Source organism: Alligator sinensis, unplaced genomic scaffold, assembly GCF_000455745.1.
Source record: "Alligator sinensis unplaced genomic scaffold, ASM45574v1 scaffold150_1, whole genome shotgun sequence".
Taxonomy (NCBI): domain Eukaryota; kingdom Metazoa; phylum Chordata; order Crocodylia; family Alligatoridae; genus Alligator; species Alligator sinensis.
In genome coordinates, this window is record NW_005841840.1 from 5,265,458 (window position 1) to 5,277,913 (window position 12,456).

Sequence of the window (12,456 nt, forward strand, 5' to 3'; positions counted from 1 at the left end):
TTGGATATCTGTATTTAAATGGTCATGCTTCCAACCCTGGGAGGTGTGCTGCTTTTTCTTGCTGGAAGTGACTGTGGGCAGGACCAATCTTGTCAAAATGCAAGCCAGCTGAAGTACCCATTTTCACTAATGTGTGGACGTTATTACTCCAGTAAAAGAAAACTTCAGATAAGCAGAGATCAACTTTTTCCTAATATTTTTAAGGCAAGGATGATAAATTTTAAAATATAGGATCTTTTTATGAGGCATAGAGCAAGATGTGTATTACATTCTCCTCCTCCTCTCATTATCCACAAAAATGAAATTCAGACCACAGTGTTTGGTTTTCATTTGAACCTCAAGTACCAAAGTCGTATAAATTGATGTTTTCTTTTCCCTTACGGTGTTTAGTATAGAAAACATCTGAGGATATGTGAGTGTCGTATCAAACCATTCTGAACTTTGCAATATATTTATTCATGTAAATATGAAATCCTGAGTGAAACATTATGTGCAATGCAAAGTATTCACCCATTATTAACTTTTCATCACTTAATTCAGTTTAAGTTCTGTGAGCGCAACAAAAAAGCATAGGTCAGGAACAACTTTTGATTTGTTTCTGATAACTTGAAACAAAATCCTTGTATATACACAAAGATAGTCTAAAACACTGAGGTTTACAAGTTTGTTGTTGGACTTAACTCGTAACCTTTGTGAACAGTTTTATTTGGACTGTCAAGGATGGGAATCTTGTAGTTGGTGAATGTACAAGTTACAGCCAAATGCCACGTGTTGTGACCTTACAGACTTCCAATAAGTTATCTTGCAATTCAGTTTGTTTTCAGTTGATTCCAATCATCTATGAATTCCTATTACTAATCCTTGTAACTGTTCTTCCTATTACTGTTATCGTCATCCACTTTCCTCCATCGTTTCCATTTTATTTGTTACATCCACTGATAGAATCTTGTTTTAAACTAGAATGAAAGGTCTTTGGGCCCAGGATTACCTTTGCTAATGCTAATCATGCTAATAGAACCCTTAGCTTAATGAGGCCTGTGGAGAAATTACGCACCCCCCCAGTCTGCTTCACCGCTGTAACCCCCATTCCTGTATTATCATGCTGTTATCAATACAGCTATCTTACAGCAGGGGTGGGCAGTTATTTCAGGTGGAGGGCCGCTTACCCAGTTTTGGCAAGCAGTTGAGGGCTGCATGGGTAGCCCCACCCCTTGACAGTTGTCCTACCCCCTGGGTGCCATCTTGTAATTGGAAGTCCTGCCCTCTAACTCCTGACCTTTGCCACCAGAAGTCCCTCCCCTTGTTTCATAGTTTCATACCTTCCAGGGTCGGAAGGGACCTGAATAGATCAAGTCTGACCCCCTGCCCTGGGCAAGAACGAGTGCTGGCATCATAATACCCCAGCCAGAAATTTTATCCAACCTCCTCTTGAAGACCTCCAAGGTAGGGGAGAGCACCACCTCCCTTGGGAGCCCATTCCAGAGCCTGGCAGCCCTAACTGTAAAGTAATACCTCCTGATACCTAGCCTGAACCTGCTCTCAATCAGTTTGTGGCCATTATTCCTTGTTATCCCAGGTGGTTCCCAGGGGAACAGAGCCCCACCTATTTTCTGCTGGTCCCCCCTGGTGAGTTTATAGATGGCCACCAGGTCCCCTCTCAGGCTTCTCTTGTGGAGGATGAAAAGATTCAGGCCCTTTAGTCTATCCTCGTAGGGCCTGGCCTGCTGCCTCCTGACCATGCGAGTGGCCCTCCTCTGGACCCTCTCAAGGTTAGCCACATCCCTCTTGAAGTGCGGTGCCCAGAACGGGACACAGTACTCTAACTGTGGCCTGACCAGTTCCGCATAGAGGGGGAAGATCACCTCCCTGGACCTGCTTGTGATGGATCTATATATGCACGACAAGGTGCAGTTAGCCTTATTGACCGCTTCCTTGCATTGGCGGCTTATGTCCATCCTGGAGTCAACAAGGCCTCCAAGATCTCTTTCAGCCACTGTGTTGCTGAGAAGGGTGTTCCCCAGCCTGTAGGTATGTTGCATGCTCCTTCTCCCTAGGTTCAGCACCTTGCACTTGTCTGTGTTGAATTCCATTCTATTCTTATCCGCCCACCTCCAACTTGTCTAGATCTAGTTGGATTCTGTCCCTCCCCTCCAGTGTGCCCACTTCTCCCCACATCTTTGTGTCATCAGCGAATTTGGACAGCGTGCTTTCCACGCCCGCTTCCAAGTTGCTGATAAAAATGTTGAATAGCACAGGCCCAAGGACAGAGCCCTGGGGAACTCCACTGCCCTCATCCCTCCAGGCTGAAAATGACCCATCCACCACCACTCTCTGGGTGTGACCAGCTAGCCAATTTGCCACCCATCTGACTGTGTAGGTATCAGTGCTGCATTGACTTTGCGGCATTGATGTCCCCAGAAATACTCCTTTCAGCAAGGGGGTTTGCTATCTTGGAACCAGAAAAATACCAAATTATATTCTAAAAAGCAAACATCTAAAAGATTAATTAATTTGATTTCAAAAAATGTTTTTGTCTTGGTTTATATGTGTTCGTGTAGTGCACATAGAGGTGATTGTATATAATAATTTAAAATGGAGTCTTACTTTTGTATATTGGGTGGGTATAGGTTTGTGGAGGGGCTGTGGGTGTGTGGGTATGTGGGGGAGGATGTGGATGTGCCTGTGGCGGGGTCGATAGGTGTGGGGGGTGTGGTGGGAGGGAGCATGTGGTGGGGTGTGGATATGTGGGGCGTGGGGTTTGTGGGGAGCTATGTGTAGGGTGGAGGGTGATCCTTAGGCAGCCCTGTGCCTCATCTGCAAGACTTGTAACAAGAATACACAGTTCCAGTTGCAATGAGGTGCTAAGATGCCACATTAGCATGTGGATTCTTTGTAAGTGGTATCTAGAGTACACATGCATACTGAGCAGTGCTAGGCTGTGGAGTCGCCATGACTTAAAATGGTGTGGTAGGGTGTGGGGGTCTGCGTGTATGGCAGTGCAAGGGGGTGTGTGGGTGCATGTGTATGATGGGGTGTGGACACACACACACACTGGGGGTACCAGCATGGGCCCCATGGTCCCCAGTCTGGCGATGCAGCCGGGAGCCATGTGGTGCTGGAGCAGCACGGGGGCAGGGAAGCAGGGAAATGGCTGGGGGTGGGGTGGGGCTAGGCTGCTGCGTTCCTGCTGAGGCTCCCCCTGGGTCCTACTGCCACTTGCTTCTGCCGTCTTTGACAGGCAGCCAGGAGCAGATAAATTTTTTCTAAATTCTTTAGGGGCGCCATGGGCCAGATAGAATGGCCTGGCAGGCCACATCTGGCCCGTGGGCTGTATTTTACCCATCCCTGTGTTATAGCAAACCTTGTTATACATGCTTGGGGGGGATTGAGCAAGCCTTTTTGCTCCCTTTGCTTGGCTGACTAGGGAGGCTATTTGCTGTGCTTCAGGCTAAAGGAAGCACCCCAAGATCTCACAGTGGGTTAAGTACCCTCAAGTTCTACAAATTTTGTGTATCCCTGGGGGCACAAAGCCCGGCCAAAGACCAGACCCTGGATGGTGGCAGCGGTTACCCCCGGCTTGCAGGTATGCTCCAGGAAGAGGGTCAGCCTGATGTAGGCACCACAGGGGAGGTACTTGAAGTGGGGTTTTTGGTCCTCCACAAGGTCTGCTAAGTACTGTTGTAAGGGCTTGTTGCATATTAATTTTAGGTGGCTCCTGGAGCTCATAACACCTGCAATATCCAAACATTAACACCTGAAACTAGTTTTAAGTATGCTTTAGGCAATTTGAAGTTAAGCCACTCCAGGGTAGGTATATGTTTGATCCATGTGACCCAGCTCGTATTCCATTAATATCTGGCCACTCCTCACAGATGAACTGCCCAAACTGCTCCCCCACCCCTCCCGACACACACACTTACCACCCACTGAACTCTGCTACCCTGGGGATGGTCTGGAACCAAGCCAACTTCCCCTCCTGCCCCTGAGTGTGTGACCTTCCCACCTCCAGGGGTGCAACCCAGTAGAAACAGCCTGCAGAGCACATGCCAGCTAGCTGGGTCGCAGGGGATGGCTGGTTCCAGGAGTGGTGGGGGGGGGAGGGGGAGGAGATGAGGGGAACAAGGTAGGGCTGAAACGGGTCTGCATGAGCATGGGCTTCCTTTCTGGGGCAGGGACAATAGCTCCCCCAAACGTGCCTTTCCTCACCATTCCCACCTTTAGGCCACCCTGGGAAGTATGACCAGCACTCTGCACACCTCAATCCCAATTGCCAGTTGATTAACACATGAGCCCTTCTTTAATTTACTTCATTATTTCTTTGTAAACTGTTTTTTGCTTCTTTTTATTTTACCCTTCATTTCACCATCCTTTCCCCACCCCCATTTCCTTTCCACCTCCCGTTTCACTACCCACCCCCATCCCATTAACTGTCTGCCTCCCAGCTTCATGTTCTGCCCACCTCTCCCCTTGCCCAACAGCCCATCCCTCACATACCCCAACTTAGAGCAGGGATAGAAGCCTGTGTTGGCTCACCAGCCCTGTAGTGGCAACTCAAAGCTGTAGCTCCTAGTCAGGCTCCTGCTCTCCAGTCCTATAATAGCAAGTGACAGCTGTGCAGGTTGGGGACAGTCAGAGAAGGTTTTTAGCCTTAATATGCAACTGCTCCAAACTCGAGGTAGAACTAACACTGAACATTTGAGCAACTCAAACTGCAACGTGTAACAAGACCCTAAGGCAAATAACAAATACTAGCCCTTAATACTTAGGGCCTTGTACCATGGTCATTTTGGATGGCTACTGGAGCTCTTAACACCTGGATTGTCTGCACAGTAACACCTGAAGTTGGTTTTAAGCACTTTTGGGTGCTCAAAGTGACACCAGGACCCAATTATCTCTGATCTGTGCTACCTGGCTCCTGTTGCACTAAGGTATAGCCACTCCAGGCTACCCTTGGTATAAATGCTTTACCTGCTCTGCTTCTTCCACTGGCCTGGATTGGGCCCACTGCCACTCTGCCCTCCCCAGCACCCCAGATCCCCACTCACTGTCTCCCTGCCTTCCTCTCCTGCTTGCTTGTGCCTGCCCACACTATCTGCCCTGGGGGAGCAGGTGGGGAAGGGTTAACTCTGCCTGCCTAGCCACTGCTGCTGCTGCTTTTTGGGCCAGAAGACCAGCAGCCTGGGCAGCAGTGGTGGAGGGGCAGGCAGGTTAACCCTTCCCTGCCTGCTTCCCCGGGACAGACAGTGCAGGCAGCCACAAGTAAGTAACGCCCTGGGGGAAGTGGGGGAGGCAGGGGGGAACCTTGAGTGGCAAGGGGGGAACCCCAGGGGTAGGGAGGGACCTACCAGAGAAGTCCCTGGGGTTAAGGAGCAAGGGGGAAGCTCAGAATAGGAGGTGGGGAGATTCTTACCTTTTAGTTGGTCCTGAATGTGACTGCTCCAAACTCAAGGTCGCACGAAACACCAGTCAACTTCTGTGAGGCTCACAGTGTAAGAAATAACAAGGTCCTTAATTGTGGTGCTAATTCATGCCTTTAAGCACAAAGGTCTAATGTTTTATATCAAAGGATCTACCTATGAAAAAATTCAGTCCAAAGTCAGTCCAAGGGCTAAATGTTAGCAAATGTTTTTCATAGAGAAAATGTTTTCATAAAGAAATTTACATAGAAGTTTCCTATCTATGAGCAATTAACTGTGCCAAATTTAACTATGACTTCCCCAACATAACCACCATATTAAGTGTTCCTGTGAGGAATTGCACTGATTTTACATGTAGGTCAAAACATTGATACAGAAGTGATGTATAACCATATCTGTATACCACTGTAGTGTAAAGTTTATGATAACTGTTTAGTTTCTTTTTCATTTTCCTTGTTTGATAGTGGAGCCAGAAAATTAGAAATGGAAAAAACTGTATCCCTGCCATATACTTTATCCATGGTTTTCTCCCCTTTTTCTGTCTTGAGCAACAGTTTTCACCCTTGGTTGAGTGTTGAAGTATACTGATAAAAACTGAGTTTTATCTTTTTCTTCCCAGTCAAATTACAACTGCAAGCAGAAGAAAGAGGAGTGGTATCAATTAAAGGTGTATGTGCAAATCGCTTCCTTGCCATGAAGGAAGACGGCAGATTATTGGGATTGGTAAGGTACTTTTAAGATCTTTCATGCCCTTTTCTCCCTTTGTGTTTTAGTAACTGATGTGGAATTAATTCATAGCTAACCAGTATGATGTTTACTGGGGGTGTTTACTAGGATTGTTTAGTTACTGGCGAATTAATTGCTCAGTACCCAGGCTGACTCTCTCTTGAGTCGTGCCACTGTCTGTCTTGCCTGAGGAGGGGGTAAGAACCAGAGAAAATTCTTAATAAGCATGTGTTAAAGCAGGGGTGTCAAACTCATCTGGCCCTGTGGGCTTCATGAGTGGTGCAGGGCTGGCACTGGGCTGGATTGTGCGCACACACTTCTTCAACCGCTCCACCCCACATGCTACATCCACTGGATACGGTGCTTATTCTGTCCTATCCGGGACACATGCTATTCCAGCCCCAGTTAGTCCACGATGCATGCCCATCCAGTCTGAGATGGAGCCAACTCAGCCTGAGACCTGCCTTGCGGACAGGCTTCACATGTGGTGTATGTCCTGGACCGGCCAAGGTATGTAACGTGTGCTGGACTGACTGGGGCGAGCACCGTGTGGTGTGGATGTCTCAGACCCTGCATGTGGGACTGGTTCGGAGTACACTTCATGCTACATATGGGTCAACTTTGGACGTAGAGGCAGCACTGAGGGCCAGGTAATGGGGCTCTGTGGGCCATATCTTTGACACTCGTGTTAAAGGGATCAGTGAGTGTGGAAACACATGCCCACACACACATGCACATGCACACCCACTTCTCTCTGAAATAGGCTTTCCCCACTCTAATTGTTTTTGCTTAACAATACCTGAGATTTGACCTTTAGAATACTTGTAATGATATACGAGAATATTACCTGTAGTTTGTTTGACTTTTTTTTTTTTTTTGCTTTTAACAGCACTTTGTGTATGTTCTGCTTCCTCACTTACTTTTACAATGAGTCCATTTTTTTTGTTTGTTGGTTTTGTTTAGGGTTTTTTGTTTGTTTGGTTTTTTTGCCAATAAGAAAAGTGGGGTAAGAGAAACATTGTAAATTGTAAAACTACAAAACTTGGCATATGGATTGAATGACTAGGTTTAGCACTTGAAACTTATTTTAATTCCCATTTTTTTAAACGGACTCAATTTCGAGCTGGTAGTGGGTTTTTATATCAACTAGTACTGTTATTACTGCCAAGTGTTTTTGTGAGCCAAGGTGCTTGGCATGAATTAAGCATTAATTTATGGCCATAGAGGATTCTTTCAATTTTGCTTCAGGACCACTTTCATTTCACTTACAATGCACATTAAGGGCACTTGCAGATGTAAAAAAACAAAATGGTGCTTTACTTTACACCTGGCACTTTCCTGCCTTGTGCCCTACTCATGCCCAGAAGAGGCAGCATGTTACGTCAACACGGTTCGCCCGACATATGTAAAGATCATGTACCTTAGTGGGGCTTTTTAAACTCTTTATCTAATAGGTGGTTGAATCAGCTTTAGCTAAAAGTGCTAAATACCCCTGCTGAAGTGCCTGATTTTTACCGATGCTGTGGAGCTGGGTACAAGTAACATGCTCTGCTTTTGGTAAAGTGCATCTTTTGGGCGTTTTTTTTTTTGTTTTGTTTTGTTTTTTTACATCTGGAAGCAGCCTTAATGTCTCATTATGTTCTTCTGAGGCTTTATCATATTTAAGTGTAAACTTTTTCCTTTCCCATATTGTTTTTTTATAGAGATTCTTTTCCTGCAGTTATGTATCTGACATTCCGACTAGCTGTCATATTGCTAAGAGGTTTCATTAAGTCTTCTACTAGTTCTTTGGGAATTCTTGAGCTTGGCAATATAAAGATTCTTTCAAATTTTCTTACATTAGAAAATGCTATAGGGCAATTCTGACTTTCAGCTGAGCTCCAGTTAGTGAAAGAGCCAAGAAGAGAGCCAAAGGAATTACGCTAAATCTTAAAGTTGTTAGACAGAACTAACCTTTGCAAGTCGCTAAATCTTATTATGCCAGTCAGGATCACTGGACCACATATCACTTTGATATCCTTCCCTGCACTTAGATGCTCCTTGTTCTAGGACGAATTGATAGCTGTCCTTTTATGCCACTTCTATGGTCCTTTTGCACTATCTGAGCATAACAAATGAACTGAAGCTGAATTTTGTCCTTTAATAGTTTAGCAAAGTATTGCCAGGCAGAGTAAAATGATGTGTGAGGTGTTACAAGCAAAAAAGTTGTGATACAAAGAACTGCTTTTTCCCAAAGAGCAGCTGCTGCAGATTGGGGTTTGCATTATGAGAGGGGAAATATAGTAATAACTGTTTCTGGTTCTTAAGTATCTAATGGACAAAAGTAAAAATAACTGCATTCGATCTATAGGGAGCAGAACAATGAGCCCACTTGACTGCCTAGCTGCTTTTACTTAGTTACTTACCGTAAGGAATGGTCTTTTTTTCTTCATTCTGCCTTTCAAAAATAAGGTGCATAGTTTATTCTGGACCATGTTATATGCAAGAAAATATGGTAAGAGTTTGTGTACGTGGGAATTTTTTCCCATATTATACCAGGGTGCTTCTACTGTGTTGGTTATACCATTATAATTCCCTATGTGGGCATTCATAGTTCAAAATATATAATACTCTGGTAATGTAAGCAGCGTAGGTATATAGAGACAAAAGTTTATTTTCTGACTTCAGTCACATGATGTTTCAAGGTTAAAGAAGGTAACACTTTTGTCATATACCCAGGATTAATTGTTGTTCACTATAGTCAGTAACTATACTACCATATTTACCTGAATCCAAGATGACTTTGAATTTAAGACCATCCCCCAGTAATTAGATTCTACACATGGAAAATTTTAAATTTGTTATAATTTTCCACATACAGAATCTAATTATTGGAATATCATCTTAAATGTATCCATGCCCATCCCCACTTCCTTCCACTGCTGCAGTGAGGAAAGAAATGGCAGGGGGGCAGGCGGCAGTAAAAGCAGTGGCAGAGAGGGGCAGGTGGCCCGATTAAATTGGCATGTATTGCTTTTATAAATAATTTTCTGTATTTCCCCAAGAAATAGAGTACAAGTTCTGTTCTTAGTTTTGTGGAAATATTTTCTGTTTCTCTTTAAAAAAATGGAATAGGACATGCGGCTTTTGTTTTAGCCAATATTTGTGTTGGCAAGTTGGCAGCTTTGTGTTGGCAGGTTGTGAGCACTTTTTGTTTGAAGTCTTACCCATTTTCACCACTTGCAGTGGAATCAGTCATTTTGATTCAAATTGCAGTCATTTTTTTCTTTTTGAAGTTTGGTAAAGTGTTTTGTTTTGTTTTGGGGGTTTACTATTGCTTAGGAGTTAATTGACTTTTTAACTCAAGAAGCTTGAAAGATATTGGCAACATATTTTTTTTTGTTTTTTATTCTGCCCACAAATCCTACAACTGGTGATACATTTTGAGGCATATTTTAAAACTAATCAATGTGAATATGGAGCAAGTAACACAGGACTAGCAAACACGTTAGCAAGCAGGGGTTTGAACAGGGAGTGGAGCTGGCCTGACCTGTTGGCTTTGAGCGGGGAGTTTGCCTGGACACTTCCTTTTTTCAATGTAAACTTACTGAGTGGAAGCAGGTAAAGGAGTAAGAGGATATTTTAGGAGTACCAATGGAAAGAAGGAGCTGGCAGGAGAATCAGTAAGATGACTGAAAGATGTTGCAATGCCAAAATCCTGCTAATGCCTGTACCAGCTTGTCCTCTGTCCAAGTACAGCCACTGACCACTGAAGCTTCCACTCAAGTTCTGGTCTGGTTTTGCGGGGCTCACAGCCTGCAGCCTGCATGTTCCTGTCAGATGGGGGAGTGCTTGCAGTGTTTGAGGTGTTTCTGGGTGGATTCTCTTAGGAATGGGGTAAGGGACCTTCAGAAGGAGGAGGTGAATAGTTTTAGAAACATGTGTGAGCATGAGGTCTTCATGACTCCAGTGCACAAAGAGACTTCCAGCATCATGGAAGAGGGACACCTAGAGAGGGCATTGGAAGACCCAGTTTCTTTGGAAGCTGGATGTTGGCAGTTTGTCACTTCTGGCAACAGACAGCACTTCTCTTCTGAACTTGTGGCTGTCCAGCTGGAGAACAAGTATGAAGCCCTAGCATAAGATGAGGAGGAGCCCACTCTATTGGCAGGAGAGGCCAAGCCAGGCCCCCCTAAAGGAGAAAAGATTGACACCTCTGCTGCCAAGAGGAAGCAACGGGTGGTGGTAATGGTCAGTTCCCTTCTGCAGGACACAGAGGCATCTACTTGCTGGCCTGACCTGTTGACTTGGGAGATCTGCCAGGAACCCGCATCAACGATGTCACAGAAAGGTTGCCCAGACTCATCCGGTACTCAGACAACTATTCCATGCTTCTGTCAAGCCAGATCATGGGCGACCAGGGGATCAGGCAACAAGTCAAGTCAGAAAGCTGCCTGATTAGGCAGAGAGCAGAGTCAATGAACAAGCCAGTTTGAGAAGCCAGGAGATCAAGCAGGAAGCAGTCAGAGCGCAAGCCAGAGAAAACAGCAAAGCAGTGTGGGATCAGGTTGAGCCCTATTGCCCAGATACTTCCTGGTTCAGACCAGGGGTTTATATGGGGGACCTGGTAAGTTAGTTCATTTCCACTCTAATGTAAGTGAGTGGGTGGAGGGCTAGGTCCTGCTGGCAACTTCAGGACAGCCTTGACCTAACTGGGCAACCATCTGTAGGTTGGCAGGCCAGGATGAGTGGCTGTGCTGGTCAGGTCAAGGACCCAGGTTTGAGGTTGCAGCCTGACAACTGCTTATCCCTGTGGGCAATAATGATCCTTCTGGGTGTGACCCTGAACAGATCAAAAATGCCTACATGAGGGTTAAGCTGTATATGAACTAACAACGTGTTCTTATTATGGGGGAAAAAAAAAGCCAACAGGCAACAGCATTCTGGGTTGTATCAACAAGAGTGTCACTTGCAAGTTAAGAGAAGTGATTCGTTTACTCTATTCAGCACTCTATTTTGCACCTGGATCACTGTGTCCAGTTTTGGGTCCCATGCTTCAAGAGAGATGAGTCCAACAGAGAGCACCAAAAATGATTAATGGCCTGGGAAGCATGATTTATGAGGACAGTCTGAAAGAACTAGGGTTATTTTAACCTGGAGAAGAGAAGATTGAGGGGGGATTTGTTACCAGACTTCAAATACTTGAACAGTGATTATAGAGAGGATGAAGATTGGCTTTTCTTCGTGGCCATAGAGGACAGGACTAGGAGCAACAGACTCAAGGTGCAGCAGAGGAAATTGGGGTTGGAGACTAGGAGGAACTTTCTGACTTTGAGCGTGATCAAGCATTAGAACAGGCTATCCAGAGAAGCTGTGGAATCTTCATCTTTGGAACTTTGCAAGAGCAGGTTAAACAACTTGGATTCATAGATTCATAGATGTTAGGGTCGGAAGGGACCTCAATAGATCATCGAGTCCGACCCCCTGCATAGGCAGGAAAGAGGGCTGGGTCTAGATGACCCCAGCTAGATACTCATCTAACCTCCTCTTGAAGACCCCCAGGGTAGGGGAGAGCACCACCTCCCTTGGGAGCCCGTTCCAGACCTTGGCCACTTGAACTGTGAAGAAGTTCTTCCTAATGTCCAGTCTAAATCTGCTCTCTGCTAGCTTGTGGCCATTATTTCTTGTAACCCCCGGGGGCGCCTTGGTGAATAAATACTCACCAATTCCCTTCTGTGCCCCCGGGATGAACTTATAGGCAGCCACAAGGTTGCCTCTCAACCTTCTCTTGCGGAGGCTGAAAAGGTCCAGGTTCTCTAGTCTCTCCTCCTAGGGCTTGGTCTGCAGGCCCTTAACCATATGAGTGGCCCTTCTCTGGACCCTCTCCAGGTTATCCGCATCCCTCTTGAATTGCGGCGCCCACAATTGCACGCAGTACTCCAACTGTGGTCTGACCAGCGCCCAATAGAAGGGAAGTATCACTTCCTTGGACCTATTCGTCATGCATCTGCTGATGCATGATAAAGTGCCATTGGCTTTTCTGATGGCTTCGTCACACTGCCGACTCATGTTCATCTTAGAGTCCACTAGGACTCCAAGATCCCTTTCCACTTCCGTGCCACCCAGCAGGTCATTCCCTAGGCTGTAGGTGGGCTGGACATTTTTCCTCCCTAGGTGCAGCACTTTGCATTTCTCCTTGTTGAACTGCATTCTGTTGTTTTCTGCCCACTTGTCCAACCTGTCCAGATCTGCTTGCAGCTGTTCCCTGCCCTCCGGCGTGTCCACATCTCCCCATAGCTTTGTGTCATCTGCAAACTTGGACAGAGTACATGTC

The 12,456-nt window shown here is 45.7% G+C and overlaps 1 protein-coding gene across 1 annotated transcript in view; it reads left to right on the forward strand.

Moving 5' to 3' along the window:
* Nucleotides 1–12,456, forward strand: part of FGF2 (fibroblast growth factor 2) — a gene marked incomplete at its 5' end in the record, with an annotated part of 85,214 nt that overhangs the window by 57,912 nt on the left and 14,846 nt on the right. The window contains one exon of the mRNA XM_006015624.3: nucleotides 6,037–6,140. Within this exon, the coding sequence (XP_006015686.2) occupies nucleotides 6,037–6,140 (104 nt within the window). The remainder of the gene's footprint in view (nucleotides 1–6,036; nucleotides 6,141–12,456) is intronic.